The 21,042-nt window shown below is 63.2% G+C and overlaps 1 protein-coding gene across 1 annotated transcript; it reads right to left on the minus strand.

The window, feature by feature from the left end:
• Positions 1–4,035: 4,035 nt before the first annotated feature.
• Positions 4,036–17,354, minus strand: BPIFB3 (BPI fold containing family B member 3). The gene is made up of 15 exons (XM_070053167.1): positions 17,237–17,354; positions 16,601–16,757; positions 15,473–15,577; positions 14,994–15,134; positions 14,080–14,143; positions 12,580–12,640; positions 11,946–12,037; positions 11,655–11,834; positions 9,805–9,858; positions 7,934–8,104; positions 7,175–7,242; positions 6,220–6,259; positions 5,510–5,573; positions 4,969–5,045; positions 4,036–4,313 (listed from the first exon to the last, which is right to left on the minus strand). The coding sequence occupies exons 1-15, from the start codon at positions 17,346–17,348 to the stop codon at positions 4,284–4,286; spliced, it is 1,416 nt and encodes a 471-aa protein (XP_069909268.1). The 5' UTR covers positions 17,349–17,354; the 3' UTR covers positions 4,036–4,283.
• Positions 17,355–21,042: the final 3,688 nt, after the last annotated feature.

The raw sequence follows: 21,042 nt of genomic DNA on the forward strand, positions 1-21,042 counted from the left end.
CTGTTTGCTCGCTGGCTCCCGGGTCTCCCCACTTTAACATCTCTGGGGGAAGGGGTGGGTGTTGCAATGCCGTGGGCTAAGCTGCCACTTGGGACACCTGCATCCCTTATTGCAGTGCCTGCGTGCAAGTCCTGGCTCTGCTTCTGATCCAACTTCCTGCTAGTGTCCCTGAGAGACAGCGGAAGACGGCCCGAGGGCCTGTTACATGGGAGACTCAGAGAGTCCCAGGCGCCTGGCTTCAGCCTGGCCCAGCCCCAGCTGTGGTGGGCATTTGGAAAGTGAACCAACAGATGGACGATCTCTCTGTATGTGTCTCTCCCTGTTTGCCACTCTGCCTTTCGAATAGCAAAAACACCAGCTTTGCGAGGGGAGAAGTTTGGCTCAGTGGTCAAGGCTCTGCTTGGGGCAGCCGCATCCCATCTCCACGTGCCTGGCTTCAAGTCCCAGCTCTGCTCTGAGCCAGCTTCCTGCTCACACACACCTGGGAGTCAGTGGGTGATGGTCAAGTACACGAGTCCCAGCCACCCCATGGGAGACCTGGATGGAGTGCTGGGCTCCTGTGCCCAGCCTGGCCCAGCCCTGGCTCTTGAGGCATTTGGGAAGTTATCCAGCAGATAGAAGCGCTGTGTGTGTGTGTGTCTGTCTGCCTGTCTGTCTCTTGTATCTGTGTTCCAAATAAAGATTTTTAAGATCTCGTGGTTGTCCATGGCCGGGCACGCTGTAAGGGTGTCAGTGCTTATTAAGCAGATGCGTTACCTTTTAAAATCAGGATAAAATGCCGAGAGGCAGGGGCGGCCACATGCTGTTAGCTGGAGAGGGCGGTGCCCACGTGAAGGTGTTGCTGTCAGCGCCCACAGTCCTCTGTCCTGAGGCCAGCCGGGCCTCCCTCCCGCCCCAATCCGGCCACTCTGAGGATTATTGTGGCCCTGGCGCCAGAGAGATCAACTGGGCTTAGTGTCCCAAAGGCCCCTTTGTCTGGGACTGGGGGGCTGGGCAGGGCCTGCCAGGAAGGACATCCAGGTCCCTGGGAGGTGACAGAGCCTGAAGGTGGCCTCAAGGGCTGTAGAGGTCTGGAGACAGAAGCAGACCTCCACCCTCCACTCAGCCCCTGACCCCCACCATCTGTCGGCCCACCAGGGCTCCACGGGCCAGAAGTTCAGACCAGGCTCGGCCAGGGACTGGCTTCAAACCCTGACCTTGGCTGCTACCCGGCTGGGTGGCCTTGAGCGCACCCCTCAGCCTCTCTAGGCTTTGGTTCCCACAGCTGTGGAACAGAAGGAAAGCAGCTCCCAGGGAGCAGGGCGGCTTCAAGGACCGTCCACAGCTGCTACCCACAGCCACCACCCACAGCTGCTACCCACAGCCGCTGCCCACAGCCACTACCCATAGCCATCGCCCACAGCCACCACCCACAGCTGCGTCCACGGCCACTACCCACAGCCGCTACCCACAGATGCGCCCACAGCCACCACCCACAGCCACCACCCACAGCCGCTGCCCACAGCCACCACCCACAGCCACCAGCCCACAGCCACCACCTACAGCCGCTACCCACAGCCACCACCCACAGCCGCCGCCCACAGCCACCACCCACAGCTGCGCCCACAGCTGCGCCCACAGCCACCACCCACAGCCGCTGCCCACAGCCACCACCCACAGCTGCTACCCACAGCCACCACCTACAGCTGCTACCCACAGCCGCCGCCCACAGCCACCACCCACAGCTGCTACCCACAGCTGTGCCCACAGCCGCTACCCACAGCCACTACCCACAGCCACCACGCATGTCTAGGGTTGGAGTCACACCCGCCCCTTGGGCAGTGATTCGATTAAGATCAGAGACTCTGGTTCAAGTCCCGGTTCTGCCACTCGGGAGCTATCCACTTCCATTTCTCTGAGCCTCAGTTTCCCCGTATGTAACACAGGATGACAGCAGCCGCCCGTCAAGGGTGCTGTGAGATTCCGGACACTGTGTGATTGTCAGCCTTGGACAGTGTCTGCTGTACAGTAAGTGCTCGTGGGCGTCAGCTGCCCCGCGCAGCCCCAGGACTCACCACCATGATGCAGGCACTGACCCTGACCTGGAGGAGTTCTCGGTCAAGGGCAAGAGTTAAGCCGAGGCAGCGGCCATCCTCCGGCCCTGTCCACAGCACAGGGAGGCAGGCGGCTGGGCTCAGGCATTCTGTTACAGCAGCACCACCAGACTCAGACAGGGCCTGGGGCAGAGGCAATTCTGCTCCCCGCCCATGCTCCCGGAGGAGCCTTGAATGCCAAGCCTGGGCCCTCGGGTGCTTTCCTGCCTGCACTGGGACTGCAGGCACTGAAGTCAGTGGCAGAGATGGGCGTGAAGGGAGGAGGGCGGGAGGCCAGGGAGGGATCCTCGGGAGAGCCGAGGAGGGTGCCCTGGGGCCATGGCGGACAGGAGAGAAGGGCAGACGGCCTGGCAAGGAGGTGGACGGACCAGCACCAACAAGAGCTGCAGGCACCAGGTGCTGCCTAGGGCCCCGTCTCCAGCCCGAGGCCGGCTTCCACCCTCCAGAGCCCACTGCTACCTCATGCTCAGGTCACTGATGAGGAGACCACGGCCTGGAGAGGTTGGGTGACTTGCCCAAGGCCACATGGCTGTCCAGACGCCGACAAAGGCCCGGCTGCACGTTACTGTTCATGTAACACAGCCACACACCCACGTCTGCGCTTCTCAGGACTGTCTGGCTTAACCCTCAGCCAGTTCAAGCCACTCATTTAACTACGGTGGCGATGAGGAGTAAAGATGAGCCCGTCATGTCACCCAGCACTGGACCTGGCAAGTAGTAGGTGCCAACATGGCGGGTGGACAAGAGAAAGGAAGGAGGGAGGGAGGGAAGGAGGGAGGGAGGGAGGAAGGGAGGGATGGTGGGTGTTGGGTGGAGGGATGGGTGGATGGGTGAATGGATGAATGATGAGTGGGCGGGTGGAGGGATGGTCACGGGGCCATTCCTATTGGAGGACAAACCTTCAAATGTCCTCCAACTCTCCTTTGCTTGGCCCCTGGCCCCAAGTCCTCTAATCCAGTCACCAAAGCTTTGCTGGCTGTCTCTCTTCACCAGGCCCACGTGTGGTGGCCAATTGGGGTTATGTCTCACCAAAGAGACCCAGCTGAAGCAGGAGAGAGGAGCCCAGGACCGAGACATAGGACCCTCATCCTCTCACCCCAGCTCTGCACTGGGACCTTGGCCAGCTGGGCTCAGCTCTTGCCTCAGTTTCCCCATATGCATCAAGAGCATTTGGCACAGCTTTGTTCTGAGCGTGTCCACGTGTGTTGTGCAGCTCACGGGGACCATCCTGGAGCAGAGCGACTCTCATTCATCTTCACTTCTTGGAGCACTAGCTCTTTTTCTCCCTGGAAAACTCCTATTTACTTTTTTTTTTTTTTTTTTTTTTTTTGACAGGCAGAATTAGACAGTGAGAGAGAGAGAGAGAAAGGTCTTCCTTTTCCGTTGGTTCACCCCCCAAATAGCTGCTACGGTCGGCGCGCTGCGCTGATCCGAAGCCAGGAGCCAGGTGCTTCCTCCTGGTCTCCCATGGGGTGCAGGGCCCAAGCACCTGGGGCCATCCTCCACTGCACTCCCGGGCCACAGCAGAGAGCTGGACTGGAAGAGGAGCAACCAGGACAGAATCCGGTGCCCCAACTGGGACTAGAACCCGGGGTGCCGGCGCCGCAGGCGGAGGATTAGCCAAGTGAGCCGTGGCGCCGGCCTATTCACCCTTTAAAATCCAGTTCAGAAGTCCCTTCTGAGAAGTATCCCAAAGTCAGAGACAGAGACACAGACCCAGCGAGACGGAGATGGTGAAAGACAGAGGTGTTTAGAGAAGCAATCAGAGGGGGTGGGGAGCAGGGGAGAGGAGAGGGCCACGGGGGCTTGGGCCAGGGGAGGCTGCTCTGGCCAGCCAGTTAGCGTGGGCTCGGAGCCACAGTGAGCAGGTGCGGGGCTGGGGAGAGCCCAGGGGCAGAGGCGCCTCCGGGGCTCTGAGTGAGGAACAAAGCAGCCGGAGGCTCTGAGACCTGGGCAGAGTTTATTGAAGGCTCCAGACGCGGCTCTGACTCCCCAGGGCTCTGAGCAGCAGCCCGGCTGCCCACCCAGCCTGGGGCAGAGCTGTAGGGCCCATGGGCACTGGAGGGTCTGGGCATAGAATGGGCACAGGCACACAGGCTGGAGACCGCAAGGGGAAACCGAGGCAGGGCAGGCAGGTGGGCAGGACCCTGGGAGTGGCCAGCAGGGAGGGGGGGCGGCCATCTCCCAGCCTTAGGATGCCACGGTGAGCATGACGGCGTTCTGCAAGGACAAAGGCTCCCGGTCAGGCCCCGAGGGCTTGGCCCCACGTCCCCGCCACTCCTGCAGCCCTGAGCCCGCCTCCATCACCCCTGCCGCCACCCTGGCTCAGCGCCAGGCCTGGACCACAGCGGGCACTCTTTCATTAAATGACAGATAAATGATGAAGACAGGGCGGCCGGCATGGGCCAGGGCTGCCTGGAGGAGAGACCAGCGTCCGTGTGCACGTCTGCTGAGAACCCACTGGCCAGCCCTGGGCCCGAAGCACGGCCTCCTGCAGCCTTGCTCCCCGAGAAATGGGCGCAGGGCTCACTACTCTGCCCCCGCCCGCACTGTCCTGGGACTCAGAGCTGTGCTGCTCTGACAGGACTGCGAGGCCAGGCTGGTCACTGCAGGAAAGCGGTCGCCACCTGCAGAGGCACGGGACAGGGCAGCGCCGGGGTTCGCTCCCCGAGCACCAGGGCCCTGTTGGGGGCAAATCCCAGGCTCCGCTCTGCGGGCCAGCCGGGTCCACGCTCAGCAGGGATGTGACTGACGGAGCCAGCCTATGGGCCGCGTGTCTGCCGCTTGCAAGCCCCATGTGATTGTCTGAGCAATCCAGCAGAGGGCGCAGCAGCCCCTCCCCAGAGGCGAGCGAGGGCTCCTGGGGGAAGCTCACCTCGATGATCTCCAGGGCTGACGTGGCAAAGTTCACGTTGAGAATCTTCGGCAGGGGAATTCCCACATCCAGGCCCACTGCAAAGAGCGGATGGTGGAAGCAAAGATTTGGGGGGGGTGTATCTGGGACCCCGGGGATCCTTCCCCTCTTAGGTGCTCAGCTTCTGGTCGGCAGACTCCTACATGTCCTCCTATACCCTGACACCAGCACCCCACTTCCGGATGGTGCTAGATCTCCCTAGAGCATCCCGCAGGCCCTTGCACTCCCTGGGCCATCAGCATTCGGTCCCCATTTGTGCGCCCGCTGCCCACGGCACTGTGGGAGTGTAAGGCAGGATCCAGGACAGATCAGCTCTGTGGGCCCGGAGCCTGGCCCGATGCAGGTGCAGGCGGTGCTGCCTGGGAGGACACATCAGTGCATCCTACAAATGGTATGTGCCCCTCTCTATCCTCAGGGTCCCCCCAGAACAACAGGGGGGGCAACTGATCTATCACAATCCCAGACCTCCCTGTGCCCAAGAAGACAGCACGGGCCGCCGTACCGTTGAGCTTTGGCACATATGCCACGCGGACCACGGTGCTCAGCCATTCTTCCAGACGTGACGCCTGGGACAGAGCACAAGAGGGGTGTGGCTTCACAGAGGGCAGCCCCTGGGGGGATCCAGAGGCCCGGCTGCACAGCCACCCCCATGCCTGAAGACCCGTGGGGTACACTATCTCTGAAGGGGACTCTAGGGTGTGGGCCAGCCCCACCTGCAGCCCCATGAGTTTGGAAGACACACCCCCTCCTAGGAGAGCCTGTGGGGCTTGGAGGGGGGTAGGGGCTGAGAAGGTAGCCATTCCAGAAGAACCACAGAGGTCTGCCCTGAGATGACTGTCAGTGTAGGGACCCTTAGAATGTTCTAGAGCCTGAGACCGTCAAGGTCCCAGAACCTCAGGACACAGAGACATGCGCACACACCTACACACCCTACACACAAACACACAGGCACACATGGAGAGACACACACAGATACACACATGCACACACAGAGACACACAGACACATGCACACATAACTACACACACAGGCACACAGACACAGACACGCACGCACACATGCAACACGTACCTACACATACACACACATGTTTGCCCTGCTATTGGCTGGCTTGTTGGAGCTGCACCCAGACCGAGGTCAGCTCAGCGTCTGCAATGACTCACCCCACCCGGAGACCCTCCCCACCCCACAGCCGCTCGCCGCGGAACATACGTCAAAAGTGTGGGCGGAGGAGGCCAGCTTGACCCTGAGCCTGCGGAGGGAGGAGGAGTGTTGAGGGGCCTGCCCCCCACACCACCGACCTCTGGTCCCCACACCCCGTCCCACCCTAGCCTGCCCTAGCCGTAGCTCGCCGGGGTCAGGAAGTGGGCTCGCGGGCTCGGCCCTGCCTCGGGCAGCCATGGCCAAGAGGCCGCTTTCCTATCTGTAACGTGGGTCTGGAGGGAGCTGACCTCACTCTGGGACACCAAGACCAGCACCTGTGGTGCCGCAGCCTGCACGGCCTGCGCCGCCTCCCAGCTGCGGGCCCCGGAGAGGCGGCTGAGCTCCCCTGAGCAGCGGCCCTCGCCCAGCCCGAGCACTGGACACAGATGCCCTGCACACAGCAGGCGCTCACCGCAGTCAGCATCCCGGCTGACCCAAATGCGGGCTCGGGGCCAGAGCCGAGGGAGGCACGGGGGCCCAGGCAGCGGGGAGGGACAGCAGTGGGCAGCGGCAGAACCACACAGGGACCAGCAGGGGGCACTGCGGTGGAGGCAGGCAAGCACTGGGTGCCCACAACCCAGGAAGGGCAGGTGCCAGAGACCCCTGGGAGAGCCCCTGCAGCCTGGGCAGGGACAGCAGGGGTGAGCACTGGGCCTGGACAGCGGAGCTGTGCAAACTCTAGAGTGCTGTGCCTGTTCTCAGAGAAGTCCCATCGTGCACAGGAGGGTGGTGGCAGGGCTTGAGCAGAAAAGGGGCAGAGGGAGAAGCCCCCTCTGGAGGCTGCCTCTTGGAGCCTCAGCTGCTTCATCTGTAAAGTGGGCTAACACCAAGCCCTCTGCCGCCTTGCCCTGAAGGCAAACCTGGCGCTTAGCCGATGCTCAGGGAACAGAGGCGTTGCGCCGGCGTCCCTAACTCTTACTCCTGAGGACAGCAGCAAGGCCCTGTTCCCCGGCCCCCATGTTACCGCTCCAGGGACAGGGAGATGTGCAGCTTGGTGGCCGACGGAGCCAGCTGGGCGTTCAGGGTCATGACCTGCATGAAAAAGCCAGCAGAGGTCACCCCGGGAATCAGAGAGCCCGAGGCCAGGCTGCCTTGGCCAGCAGGTGGGTCGCTGCCTGCCGCTCCCTCTGGCTGGCCTCTGCCCTGGTGCCTTGGCGGGTCTGGTACTGAAGAACCAGAGTGAAGACTGGGAGAGGCCTCCTCCTGCCAGCAGGGGGCGAGCAAGGCAAGGTGATGCCCCAGCCGGGGGAGGGACTCTGCACAGACAAAGCCAGGGAGCTGGGAGGGGTGGTTGGAGGACCTGAGGCTTACAGAGCAAGGATGAGAGCGGCAAGGCCTGGAACCAGGCTCAGGTGCCCGGCCACAGAGAAACAGAGCAGAGTGAGCTGGGGAGGGACCTGCCTCGGCCCCCACATGCCTGGGGCAACTTGTGCAGGTGGGGCGGACGCGAGCAGGCTGGGGGGAGCACAGGGAGCTGGGGGTGTCTGAGACGTGTCTGAGCAGAGAGGCCAGAAGACGGGGAGCAGTATCTGAGGTCCCAGCCAGGCAGGGTAAACGGCTGTGGGCCGGGCCATTCATGCTCCAAGGGGCAGGCAGCAGTGTGGCCAGGTGCCCCAGGGGCAGGCGCTTGGTGGGCTTCCCGAGCTGGGCTGCCCCCGGGCCTCCCCACCCTCCCACATCAGGAGGAGACCCCTGACGGCCCCTCCCACCCTCGGCCACTCACCACGTTCAGCTCAAAGAGGGCTTCAGGGGCTCCCGGCCGGACAGAGGCCAGCACGTGGATGTTGGCTGGGATGGTGACTGTGGCCTTCTTGTTCTGGAGCGTGACTGTGGGCAGCTCCTTCACCCGAAGTGACAGCAGGAGGTGCTGGCCCAAGGGCAATGTCCCCAGGGCCTGGACAGAGGCGGGGGCAGGGCAGGGGGCAAGAGGGCAGCTTAGTGTCTCTGCTGTTAGAATCAGTCAGTCAGTCAACAAACACTCCCCAAGCATCTACCAGGTGCCAGGCACAGTGCAGGGCACTGAGGTCCTCACCTGACCCAGACAGTCCTGGCCATGGCCCTGGGCGGCGACACTCAGGTGGGCAGACACCAACCCACGGGCCCCCAGCTCAGACCGCTGGCCCCACTCCCTGCCTCCCGCTGCCCAGGCTCTTCTCTGCTCTCCAGACTCACTGGCCACTGGCTGCTGCCCCCACCTGCCGGGCGGGCTCCCACCTTGGGGCCTTTGCGCTTCTTTCTGCCTGGAAACACCTTCCCCAAGTAGCCGCACAGTAGCCTCCCGCACCTTCTGCAGCCCTCCCTCAGCGTCACCTCCACGGCGAGGCCTGGCCAGGCACCTGCGTGCGTGCACGACCCCGGCGCTCGGAGTCCGCCCCCGCCACCCACCGGCGCCCAGCTCTGACCCCGCTTCCAGTCTGCTTGTCTATGCGGTGCCGTCACCCCCACCAGAACAGCAGCCCCTGAGCAGGGGGGCCTTTGTCTGCTGTTCCCCTCCCGGGGGCCACCGGCTGTCCTTGTCCCGACACCACGGAAGGCACCAAATCACAGGAGCTTCACACGGAATGGCGGCCCTGAGGACACAGGACCCCCGTGGGCTGGGACGCGGGGACCCACTCCTCAAGCTCAGACACCCACGCTCAGGATCACCAGGAGGGGGAATCCCAGGTTCCACGCTCAAGGGACCATGGACTCCCAAGCCACGGAGCCAGGCGTGGAGGGTGAGGCCCACAGGTTCAGGGCGGAGGCCCCGTCTCCAGCACTGTGGCCACAGGACCCGCTGTGGCCCCGCTCTCCACCGCTGCCCCCAGGAGGCTCTTCTGAGTGTCCAACCCCCGTCTTACCCCTCTGCCCTGTGGTCCAGGGGCTCCGAGAAGCAGAGGCCCCAGGCTTGCTCTCCAAGGGGGCTCTGGATCTCCAGCTTCAAGTTTGCCCCCTGCACCCCCAAGTTCACCTGCCTCCAGGCCTCTTCCCAGCCTCCATCAGAATCTGCCGTTGCAGATGGACCTCATAGTAGTCATTTCGACTTTACTGTGAATTCAGATGCTCACGCTGGAACGCAGTGGGCCCAGCCCCAGCTGGACGGTGGGGAAAGCTGAGGCTGGGTCCTGAAGTCGTGTCCTGTGCCTACCAGCCAAATCCCTGGCTCTTTCCCCCTTTGCTCCCCTCTCCAAAGCCAGTGCCCTAAACCTTCCCTCTGCAGTGAGAGAAGACTGAGATGGAGCCAAATAAGGCAAAGGAGGAGCCCACTGTCCGGAAGAAGGCCCTGCCCTCGGTGACCGGGAGAAGGCCCTGCCCTCGGTGACCGGGAGAAGGCCCTGCCCTCGGTGGCCGGTGACCAGAGGCCCTGTCCCCTGCCTGCTGGAGGAGCAGTGGCCGTGGGACAAATGCCCAGTTGACTTCTGGGGCAGTCAAGCCCCAGTCCTTTCCTTTCTAAGCAAAATCTGCTACAAGGAAAGGATAAAGTGCTAACCACTCACACTTGAGTGTGAATTTGGCCTCAGCCCTGAATTGGTTTCCTGGAGAGCTTTACTGAGCCAGGTTCTGGAGTGCATTCAGGCTTGTAGGAGAGAGCAAAGCCAGGAGAGGGGCACTCACCTCAGGGAGAAGAGCCGCCAGGTCTGAGGTTGTCAGAGGGACGCGACTGGGAACCTGGACCACCAAATGGGAGGGGGACCAGTGAGCGCAGGGGCAGGGCAGGATCCCCAGCACGCTCAAAGCAACTCTGCTCCTCCAGTGACACACACACACGGTGACACACACATGGTCACACATGGTGACACATACACACAACAGACATGACAACAGTGACACACATGACACACACATGGCGATACATACACACAACACATGGTCACATACACAGCGGAATACACAGGGCAACACACATGGCAACACACACATGGTCACACACGGTGACACATACACACAACAGACATGACAACACAGTGACACACATGGCGACCCATACATGTGACAACACATGCATGGTCACATACACAGTGAAATACACAGGGCAACACACATGGTCACACACACATGGTCACACACAGTGACACACACATACACACAACAGACATGACAACACACAGTGACACACGGCGACACACACACATGGTGATAGAATCACATACACACGACGACACACACATGGTCACACATAGCGACACACATGGCAATACACACGGTGACACACATACGCACGACAACAAAGGCATGACACACACAGCAACACACACATAGTGACACACACAGCGACACACACATGGTCACACACACCAACCACACACACAGAGACACACACTGCCGCTGGTCCCATCGGCGGCAGTCACGAAGCACACACTGCGGCCCCCACATCTCAGGGCTTGGCCGGACTTTGCCCGACTTTCACCTTCCAGCAGCCCGGAGAGGTAGGTGGTGCCCCCACCGCCTCGGAGGCGGCCGCTCGGTCAGCGGGGGCACCAGGACTTGGAGCCGAGGCTCCTTACAGACCCCTCCCCTGTCCGCCAGGGCTCACCCACTGAGGACCCAGAGTGTGCCCCAGCGGTGGTGCAGATTGGCTAGTCAGGGAGTCGCGTGCAAGCATGTGGCTAGCAGGCAGCAACGTGGGGCCTGTTCTCCCCGCCACGGGGGCCACGAGTGGACACCGGCCCTGGCGCCCGAGACCCCTGCACTGCACTCTGGCCGTCTGAGAGCAGACCTGTTCACGCCGCACAAGCACCCGCCCGTCACACACCTCAGGCAGCCAGCGGCACGCCGTGCCGCCCGAGGTCACCTTCTCGCCCAGTGCTCACACCCACACCCCGAGCTCCCTGGCTTTGCAAGCTCCCTGCAGGCCATGACTGCCCCTCCCCCAGCCGGAAGCCACCTGCCTCTCCTCTCAAGGCCCCGTCACTCTCCCAGAGCCTTCAGAGGTTCTCTGGACCCCGCGGGTAGGGAGTGAGCGACCCACCCTGGCTCCCCAGGGCCTGGGCTGCAGGGGCAGGAGTCCAGGCGGCTCGGAGCTCACTGACTCTGGAGAGAGCTGACACCAAGAACCTGCCTGTGGCCACAGCTTCTGGGGGCACGAGAGGGGTCAGGGTGGAAGCAGGGAGGCCCCAGGGACTTGGGAACAAATATGCGAGCGGCCCTTGGTACGGTCTACCCCAGTCACCTGTTCTGACTCAAATCTGCTCCACAGACAGCAGCGGACATGTTAGCTAGCCACACTTTAGTATAAAGTTGGGCTTAGACCCAGACGGCTTCATTTCATAAGCCGGTTCTGACCAGTGCAAGGTGAATGCCTTCGGTGCTGAGTTGAGAAGGACTCAGGGGTCCCGTTCCAGCCTAACCCCGTGGAGGGCCACCAAAGACCAGCAGTGCCTGGTCCACGCTGCCACCCTGCCCAGCTCTGGCCTAGGAGGGGACGAGGGCTCAGCGCCAGCCGGGCTCCCCGACGGCACACTCACCAGCTCGGGGGTGATGTCTATGTCGAGGGCACCCTGGCTCTGCAGGAGCCCAAACACGGTGCTGAAGAGGTACAGAGGCACCGTCACCTGGGACGTGTGGTCATCCTTGGGCGGTACCTTGACCGGGAGGCGGGGCTTGGGGAAGTCAATGACGTCACCAGCTACGCTCTTCACAATGGACTACAGGGGCAGGAGAGGGCGCGGTGGTCTCAGGCACTCATCCGTAGTGGGCCAGCTCCGGGGGGCCCCGCACCCCCACCCCAAGCCGCAGCAGGGCCTCGCGGCACTCACGTTGACGTCCAGCTCGATGTATTGGTTAGAGATGAGGGGCAGCGTGGCCAGGGTGAATTCCACAGACCCCAGAGCCCCGAGGGGCACCAGGCCTGCGTGCAGAAGGGAGGGGCAGAGAGGCCCCGTGAGCCCCTCCTCCCGCTGCCGGAGCGCTTGTGAGTTCTCAGCGGCCTGCCAAGGATGCGCTCGGACACTGCTGTGGTCTCCATTTCACAGAGGGGAAACTGAGGCTCGGACACAGGCCTCAGAGCCACAGGGTGGTGGGGCCAGACCTGCGGCCTTCTAGGGCTGCTGCCCCGAGGCCACAGAGGGAGGATTCCTGCCCCGAGCTCACTGGCACGCGCGCTCTCTCTCTCCGGGTGAGGCCTTTGGAGAACATCACCCCCTCCTCCCGTGCAGGGTGGGTTCCGCCCGGCTGCCCGCTGAAGTTCCCTGACCCCAGAAAAAGGATGCCCGCAGGTGCTCCCGGCCCCGGCCCCCCGCGAATCCCACTCATGGCTCTGCGCCCTGCCCGAGCGGGCTCAGTGTGAGCAGGCAGCCGAGGGCCCCAGCATTCTGCCCTTCTCCCCAAGCCGCCGAGGGTCCCCGGGGAGGGGCGGGAGAAGGACGGAGAGGAGGGCTCGGCCCCGCTTACCCAGCACACTGCCCAGGAGCTGGTTCAGCACGCCCAGCACGCTGTCTACCACGGGGCACAGCTGTGGCGGGAGGAGACGGGTGTCACGGCAGAGAGAGAGGGAGGCCGTGCTCAGGGCCCGGGTCTGTGACTTGGGAGGTGGAGCCAGGGACAGGCAGGGGAATGAGTGAGGGGCTGGAGCTTGATGTGGGGGGGGGCCGGGGAGGCCCCAAGCCCACTCCCCTTGTACAGGAGCCCCAATAGAGAACCCTGAAGGTTGCTGGGGACCAGGGGAGACCCACTTCAGAGGCAGGCTGGGGCACAGGGACAAGGCCTTCCCAAGGCTGCAGGTGGGCACGGGAGGCCTAGAATGAAGACCCGGTGCCTCGCCTCCTCCACCCAGCGCCAGGCCTGGAGCTGGGGCGCCCACTCCACCCCCCACCTGAGCCGTGAGAGCAAACGGCAAGTGGTTCGACTTCCAGAATGCCAGGCCTGGGAATGACACAAGCTGAGGCCCATGGCCCAAGGGAGCAGGAACCTCAGCAGTCAGCCTGTCCAACCCCTTCAGCCCACAGCTGGGCACAGAGAAGAAGGGCCACCTGCCCAAGGTCAAGGCAGTTTGCAGGAGCCAGAGAGGGGTGCTGCTGCATTTGAACTGGGGACCCCAGACTCCAGGGCTTCTGGGGTTTGGCGAGTCACAGAGATGGGGGGAGGAGACCAAAGGCTGTGAAGTCCCTTGCTCCCCACCGGCACCAGCTCTGTGCAACCCGCAGGAGGGAGGCACCAGGCACTCGGGGCTGCTGACGGCACCAGGAAGCCTGAAATCGAATGTTTGGCAAAACCCCCGATCTCTGAAAGTTGGCAATGAACTCATCTTAGAAACTTCTTTGTAGCGCACAAAACCCAGCTGCTGGCCGGGAGCCCCCAAGGGACCAGGATTTGGACACTCCCAGGCGGCGGCGGGGGCACCCCTCCGCTGCAGGACTTCTTTCCATACTGGCTTCTTCGAGCCCAGGACGGCCTTGCCAGCCCCAGGGCCCCATTCCCCCACCAGCCAGGCAGCGGCCAGGCAGCCAGCTCTCGGGGTCAGCAGGCCTGTGGGCGCCACCAAGCCCCTGCCCTCCTTTGGGAGACGGGGCTCGGGCCAGACCAGCTTCCTGGAGTGTGGTTTGCTCCCCCTGGTGGAAGCAGGCTGCCCAGGGCAGGCAGGCAGCGCGTCTGGGGCAGGTGAATCACGGGTGTGTTGTGGCTGTGACGTGGGAACGTCTACGTGGGATCTTCTGGCCATGGCTGCCCAGCACAGCACTTAGCTGAAAGTCACCGCGGGAGGGCTGGGCGGGGCAGGGGGTGGGGGAATGCACCTGCCTGTCCCTAGACTCACGGGCAGCCAGGATGGGATTACCTGGGCTGGGAAGGGAAGTGCAGCCTAATCCCACCTGGCACCTGGCTGTACCCCAAGCCGGGCAGGGCACAGCCGGGGGCGGGGGGAGCAGCATGCCTGGCCCAGGGCCCCACACTCACCAGTCCTGGCAGCACCTTGAAGAGTGTCTGCTCCACAACCCCGAAGAGTGGTGCGGGCAGCAGCCTGGGCGGAGGAAGGCAGTGAGGGCGTGGCTGCCGGGGGCCCAGGGCACCCCGATCGGGAGGCACTGGGGCTCTGGATTCTCCCGTCTCCTCTCTCGGGGCTTTGGAGAGCTGGGTTTAAATTCTGGCTCTGCCCCACCAGGGGGCCCGGGGTTGGCTTTACTTTCCCTGTCTGTGCGGCGCCTGACGTGGGGTGTGTGCTCGATCCATGTCTGTTTGCTTCAGGTGGCCTTTGGGACCAGATTGGTGCCTGGCTCAGAGTGGGGGGTCAGTAAGTAGTTGTTGAATGAATGAATGAATGAATGTGGGAGGCCCGAGGATGAGGGCTGTGTGTCGATGGGCTCAGGCCTGTTTGCAGGGAGAGTGGTGGCACCCACAGAGCCACCGCCACAGGACACCAGCACACTCCCCACTGGCCACGCCTGTCCCGTGTCCACTCCCTCCTAGGCCCCTGGCAACCCAGAGGAGCAAGAGAGAGCCCAGAGCCTCTGTTAAGGCTGTTCTGCTCTGGCTCACCGTCGTCCTGGGGGCCATCACTGCTCAGAGCCAGCCACAGAGCTGGCTGAGGCTGGGATGCAGGGACCCATGGGGGCAGACACAGGTGCAGGTCAGGGGAGAAGGTACAAGGAGCTGAGAGAACCCCTGACCTGGTAGGAGACAGCCCCCGCCAGCTGCCTCAGTTCGGGTGATGGCTCGGCACAGGTGTGGGGAGGCTGAGGGGCCGGGGCAGAAGCCTGGCAGCCAGCACTCGGGTTCCGGCAGACGAGGGACCGCCCCCACCACGCCCCGCGCCGGCTGTAGCTGGGGAAGCCGACCGCGGGATCCCGCACGCACGCAGCGCTGAGCCTCACCCCGAGAGCAGGCTGATGTGGCCCAAGAGCGTGCTGCAGCGCTTCAGCACCAGCGTGGGCGTCCCGCGCGGGCTCATGCCCAGCGCCACCCGCGAGGACACGTTCACCTCCGCCGCCAGCTGCAGGAGGCCCCCCAGGGGGCTGCGAGACCCGGCGCTGGGGGCGTGGCCAGGCAGCCAGGCCCCGCCTGCCACGCCCGCCCTCAGGAGGCGCGAGTCAGGTTCTGGTGGGAGTGGCCTGGGCCCTGTGTCCCTTTCTCACACCCTGCCTCCCTGCGCCCTCCTCCCATCCCCTCTGGCGTGCTCCAGCCAGTGGGGTAGGAGCCCCAGCGAGAAAGAGGTCCCTGGGGTGGGATCCAGTGGGAAACAAGGAAGGTGGGGAGTCCCCTGGGGAGGGGGGAGGGGATAGGAGCAGAGGGGTAGGGATCCCCTGCGGGGTGGTGGGGCAGCTTCAGGGTGTGGCAGGGAGGGGACACTCACCCGGAGCCATGCAGGCCCACCTTGGTGTGCAGGTTCAGCTGCACCCCAAACCCCGGCAGCAGCTTCAGCGACACCTTGGGCAGCGTGAGTTCCTCCACCTTCAGCCTGGGGTGGGAGTGCAGGAAGGGCGCTCTCCCAGACACCCCTGCCAGAGGGGCCCAGGGATCGCTCCTGGTGCAGCCCCAGCCCACAGAACCAGCTGTGAGCCCTCGGGCCCCAGTGGTCTCATCTGTGCGGTGGGGCCACCTCCTAGGGGCGTCGGCAGAGGGAGATAGGGGGTGCAGCCTGCATTTTCTCCCCACACCTCAGCCTCAGCCCTGGCTTCTGAGCCCTGCCTGCCCCCTCGGGCTCACACACGTGCAACCCCAGTGGGCGCTCCGTGTCTCCTCGCCGCGCTCCGTGTCTCCTCGTCAGTCGTTAGCTTCTCTGTCCTCTGGGCCTTTGCCTGGGCGGTTCCCTCTGTCAGGGACGCCCTTCCCCTGGGTCTCTGTCCTTCATCTCCTTGCAGCTAGCCCACTCTGCCTGGCACCCCCTCCTCCAGGAAGTCTTCTCTTCTGGTCCTAAGGCTGCCTGAGCCTCCTCCATCAGGGCCCTGGGCTCCTGGGCCTTAAGCCTGTACCATGCTCTGCTACCTCCTGGGGGCTCTTTGCAGCAAGGACAAGGTCAGGTTCATGTGTGAGTGCCCAGGCTCAGCCCCAGGGGATTCCACTGTGGGAAGGCTACTGGATATACTAATAATAGCATTTATTGAGCACTTACTGTGTGCCCAGCTCTGTTCCGCCTGCCACAGATCATTGTCCAGGCAACAACCCCAGGAGTAGCTGCTAGTCCTCCTGGTGAGGCCAGGCAGAGCCGGACAGTTCACATTCCAGCTTTGCCGCTGACTCTGGTGCCTGGGCAAGGCACGCGGCTGCTCCGGGCCTCCCCTTGCACACCTGCCTCCGAGTGACCCTTGGTGAGCTTGGAGCAACAGCTGCCCCTACCAGTGCTTTCCAGAGCTCAGATGCCAGTGAGGGAGGGGCCACCGTGCCGCTCAGTGGTCACTTTCAGACAGTGCATTTAAAAGGGTCCAAGGCCCCCCAGGGCCTGCAGCAGGTGGGCAGCTGTACACCCCTCCGCCGGACTCACCCAGAGAGCTCTTCCACAACTCCAAAAACCCCTCCGTAGCTCAGAAGGCCGCCTCCTCCGAGCAGCCCGCCCGAGCCCAGGAGGCCCTGGTTCACGGACGTGACGGTCCCCAGCACGTTCTGCAGAATGGGGCCCCCGACCAGCGAGTTCTGGATGGCTGCAGGGGGGGGGGGCAGGAAGGCGCTAGAAACCCGCACCCCCACCCAGGACCTGGCTGCTGCCGCTTCCCCCGGCCTGAGGAACTCGCTTCTCCTGATAGAGTTGACCCAGCGGTCACACTCGGGGGGCTCTGGCTCCTGCTCGCCGCCTCGCACGTGGGGTACTCAGTGTCTGTGGAATGGACGAGTGATTCCCAAGACGATCCCTTTACACCCTACCCCGTGTCTCCCTGAGCTGCTCGCTGCCCCCCACGGCCTCAGCCGGGGTCAGCCAGCCCACCTCTCGCAGTGATGGGACGGCCCGCGGGGGCCTGTGGGCAAACCTTGGCCTCCGGAACACGCCCGGCCCCCCACCCCCCAGAGCCCTGGAGAAGCCTCTCCAGGTGGGGACGCTCACCGCTGTTCTCATCTGTCTCTCAAAGCAGATCTGCTCAGCGTACGGGTGGGGTCCCCAGCACACTACCTGCCCCGGGCTCACCTTTGCCAAGCTCATCCTTGTCGATCCGAGCGAGCGTGCCCACTGTCTCAAGCAGTCCCCAGCACGGACTCACCAGGCCCCAGATCAGGAGCAGGGACCCTATACCCACCATGGTCGGCCGCACACCTGTGAGGGGTAGGAGTAGGAGCTCAGACACCCTGCATGCCCAAGCCCCGCCCCTCCCCGGTCCCCACCACCCACGCACGCCCCTCCCACCCAACCAGTACAGCCCAAGTCCAGGGTCACTCCCAGGAAAACCCCCACCACGTGGGGGCCAGCCGGTAGTGGCTAGCAGGTGCGCTGCGTGGTATAGCATCCCAGGCACTGTCCAAGCCTCCCCTGCTTCAAACCCCATCTCATAGATGGGAAAATTGAGACCCAGAAAACGGAGGGACTTGACCAAGGCCACAGAGCTAGTCAGCGGCAGGGCCAGACTCCAAGCCCGAGGCCATGTGACGTGCAGGTTCCAGTCTTCTGCAGCCTGGGTGAGCCCAGCCTGCCGTCTGGAGGGACCGCAGGATGGTGGCTACAGGTCTTGCCCTGGTTGCCAGCTGGCTCGTGAGGCCGTCTCAGAAGGTGTGGCTTCATCCCAAGTGTTATAGAAATGGGCAGGCGGTGGGAGGTGAGCCTGGCTGATTTACCAGTTTCACCGAGTGGCAGTTTTCTTTAGGGAGACCACCTCTGCTGGAACCCTGCGGCGGCCCCCACTGCCTGTGGGAGGACTCCCAAGCTCCCCATGAAGTCCTTGCCGTCCCGACCCACCGCAGGGCCTTTGCACAGGTGGTGGCTCTTCCCCGGTTGGCGTCCTGACTCATTGTCATTCGGGTTCTGAACAGCTGTGACCCCCTGGGAGAGGCCCCTTCCCCTCCCCCTCTGCAGGGGTGTGGCCTTCACCAGCCGTCACACCCTGTGTGTATCTCAAGGCACTCATCACAACTTGCATCCAGGCCCTGTGTGTTTGTGCCTTGCTGGCCACCTCGGGAGGCTCCCCCAGGATGGGGCCCGGGCCTGGGGTCTCCATGCCACTGTGTGCAGGGGCTGGAAAGCCAGCAGGGCTTCCCTTAGCAACCTTGGCCCTGGGCGGAGAAGGTGCCATCCTCATTGCACAAAGGAGCTGCCAGCAACCCGGCTGCCTCGCACTTGTCTCCCAGGCCTCACCCCAGAGCAGAGCGGTTCCCTGCCCCCTCCAGGGTCTCTCCCAGAGAAGAGCACCCCTCGAACCCTGCCCCAGGAGGACACGGTCCCCGGGCCTGGCCCTGCCATGGCCTTGCCCACCGAGCCCAGCTTCTCCATTCCTAGTGGGAGTTCTGTGCCCGGTGTTCAGATGGGACAGGGAGGGTCCCAGGGTCCATGGCCGGCTGGCCAGGGCTCAGCATGGGGTGGGGGCCGTCTCCCGCTGCCTTACCGCTGGCTTCTGCTGCTCCACAAGGGGCCGGTGGGGGCTCCGGCCTCCCGCTGCCTCCTCCACCAGCTCCAGCCCCGGGGTGGCCCTTATATGCCCACAGCAGCTCCAGGGACACAAAGGGGGCCCAGCGGCCAGAAAGCCGTCAGGGTGTCATGTCAGAGGCAAATTGCGGTTTTCCCAGAGGGCCTGGGCTAAGCCTTCCTTCTGCAGGGAGAGTGAGGGGCTGGGGTCAGTGCCAGGGGCGGGAGTGAGTGCCCCTCCCGGGGGGCTGGAGGCGGGCACGGGGCTCTGCCATCTCCCCGGCCCCCTTGGCTGCCCTCCAGCCCCGCCCCTGCCCCCATCAGGGCCCCGGGAGCCAGGGGAGGGGATGAGGCTGCTAGGTCTTCTGATCACCTGTGTCCCCCTCCCCCAGGGCCTGGGGAGAGGAACTCCGGGTGGGTGGGGGAGGGACCTGCTCCGCCCCCCCCACCTCCCGAGGTCCTGTTTGCCCTCCATCCTGGGGGGGGATTCATTCATTCATCCATTCGTTCATTCACACCCCCGCTCATTCTACAGCTGGCATTTGTGGGGCACCTGCTATTTTTAGAAGCTGTTTTCTAGATGTTCTTCCACAAGCAGAAGAGACAGACCCTGTCCTGGAGGAGCCAATCGCCATTTAAGTGTTCCTGGAAGCCATGTTTACAAAAAGGTGGAGAGAATCAGATGGGATTAATTGTAACAATTGTGACAGAGCTACACTGTTACTCAGAGCTAAAATCAACCTAAAACGTTTCCCACACCTTGCTGCTTTTTTCTTTCTTTCTTTCTTTCTTTCTTTCTTTCTTTCTTTCTTTCTTTCTTTCTTTCTTTCTTTCTTTCTTCCTTTCTTCCTTTCTTCCTTTCTTCCTTTCTTCCTTTCTTCCTTTCTTCCTTTCTTCCTTCCTTCCTTCCTTCCTTCCTTCCTTCCTTCCTTCCTTCCTTCCTTCCTTCCTTCCTTTCTTTTAATTAATTTATTTGACAGGCAGAAATACAGATCGAAAAGGAGAGAGAGAGAGATAGAGAGAGATCTTCTATTTGCTGCTTCACTCTCCAAACGGCTGAAATGGCAAGGGCTGGGCCAAGCCAAAGCCAGGAGCTTCTTCCCAGCCTCCCACGTGGGTGCAGGGGCCAGAACACTTGGGCCATCCTCTGCTGCTTTCCCAGGCACATTAGCAGGGAGCTGGATCTGAAGTGGAGCAGCTGAGACTTGAACTGGCACCCGTAAGGGATGGTGAGGCCGCAGGTGGCCCCGTGCTATGTTTCTTGTTTCCAAAAGCCACTGGCGGCGCGCCAGATGTGGCCCGGCCGCATCTCAAGCCGTCGTCTCGTGAGGCTGCTGGCCGCGGCAGCGGGCAGCACAGCTCTGGAGCCAGCAAACCCAGGAAGCAGCAGGTCACGCTGGTGACAACAACAACCCCAGGGAGGGGCTGTGGAGCACGAGAAGGGGTGCGTGGTCAGTGCTGGGCTGGGGAGAAGAGGGCGCAGTCCCAGGACCGCTGGGGGATGTCCTAAGTCCGTATGGGGGTGGGGCCAGGGAGGCCCCTGGGGGACCTGGGGCCAAGGACGGATTCAGGACTTGGGCTTTTCTTGGCATTTCTTCTAGAGGCCGGTCCCCAAGCGCAGCTTTCAGGCCCCCAGGCCCCGGGATTTCCTCTCTGTGAGTCTGTAACACCAGGCTGTCACCGCACGTCTGGGCATGTGTCTCCTGCCCTGGCCCTGAGCCCTTGCCTGGTGGTGTAACTCAGGGAATTCTCGCAGACTGAGCTCTCCAGGAGTCCCCCGATGTCCCCTCCAAGCCACTGTCCTGCCCTCCAGCACGCTCGCCGAGTCCAGCAGGCGCTCCCCTGACGCTCAGGTCGCCCGCCCTATCCCAGTGTGGACCCCACAGCATCAAGACCCCTGGGCGAGACCCCACCTTCTAACGGTGACGGCACTGGGCCTGGGTCTCCCACTCTGCACCCTGGAGATGGGGACAGAAGGTCCTAGGTGGCCGGGAGTGTCCTGTGTGAGCCCCCCCAGCGGGGGTGGGGGGAAGGGCGTCCCTGGCACACCCAGGGCCCGCCCCTGGCGCCCCTGGATTACCCGGGTGTCTGTCCCTGCCAGGCCAGCCTCAAGGCTGCCATTGTCCACACGGTAGGGAGGTGACAGCTGATGGGATTAGGGTTGGCTGTGAGGGACAAGGGCATGCCCTGTCATCCGGGCCTCCCTCCTCCGTGCCGTGGGCCTGTGCCAGGCAGGGCCAGGCACACCTGCTAGGGCCCCACTGGCTGAGGGAGCACTGGCTTCCTCTCCAGGGCTCTGGCCACACCTTGGACACGTGTGTGACCAGACATGGACTCGCAGACCCCTACACTCACAGACTCGTGGCAGGCTTGCTGACAGG

This window comes from Oryctolagus cuniculus, chromosome 11 (assembly GCF_964237555.1).
Source record: "Oryctolagus cuniculus chromosome 11, mOryCun1.1, whole genome shotgun sequence".
Classification (NCBI taxonomy): domain Eukaryota; kingdom Metazoa; phylum Chordata; class Mammalia; order Lagomorpha; family Leporidae; genus Oryctolagus; species Oryctolagus cuniculus.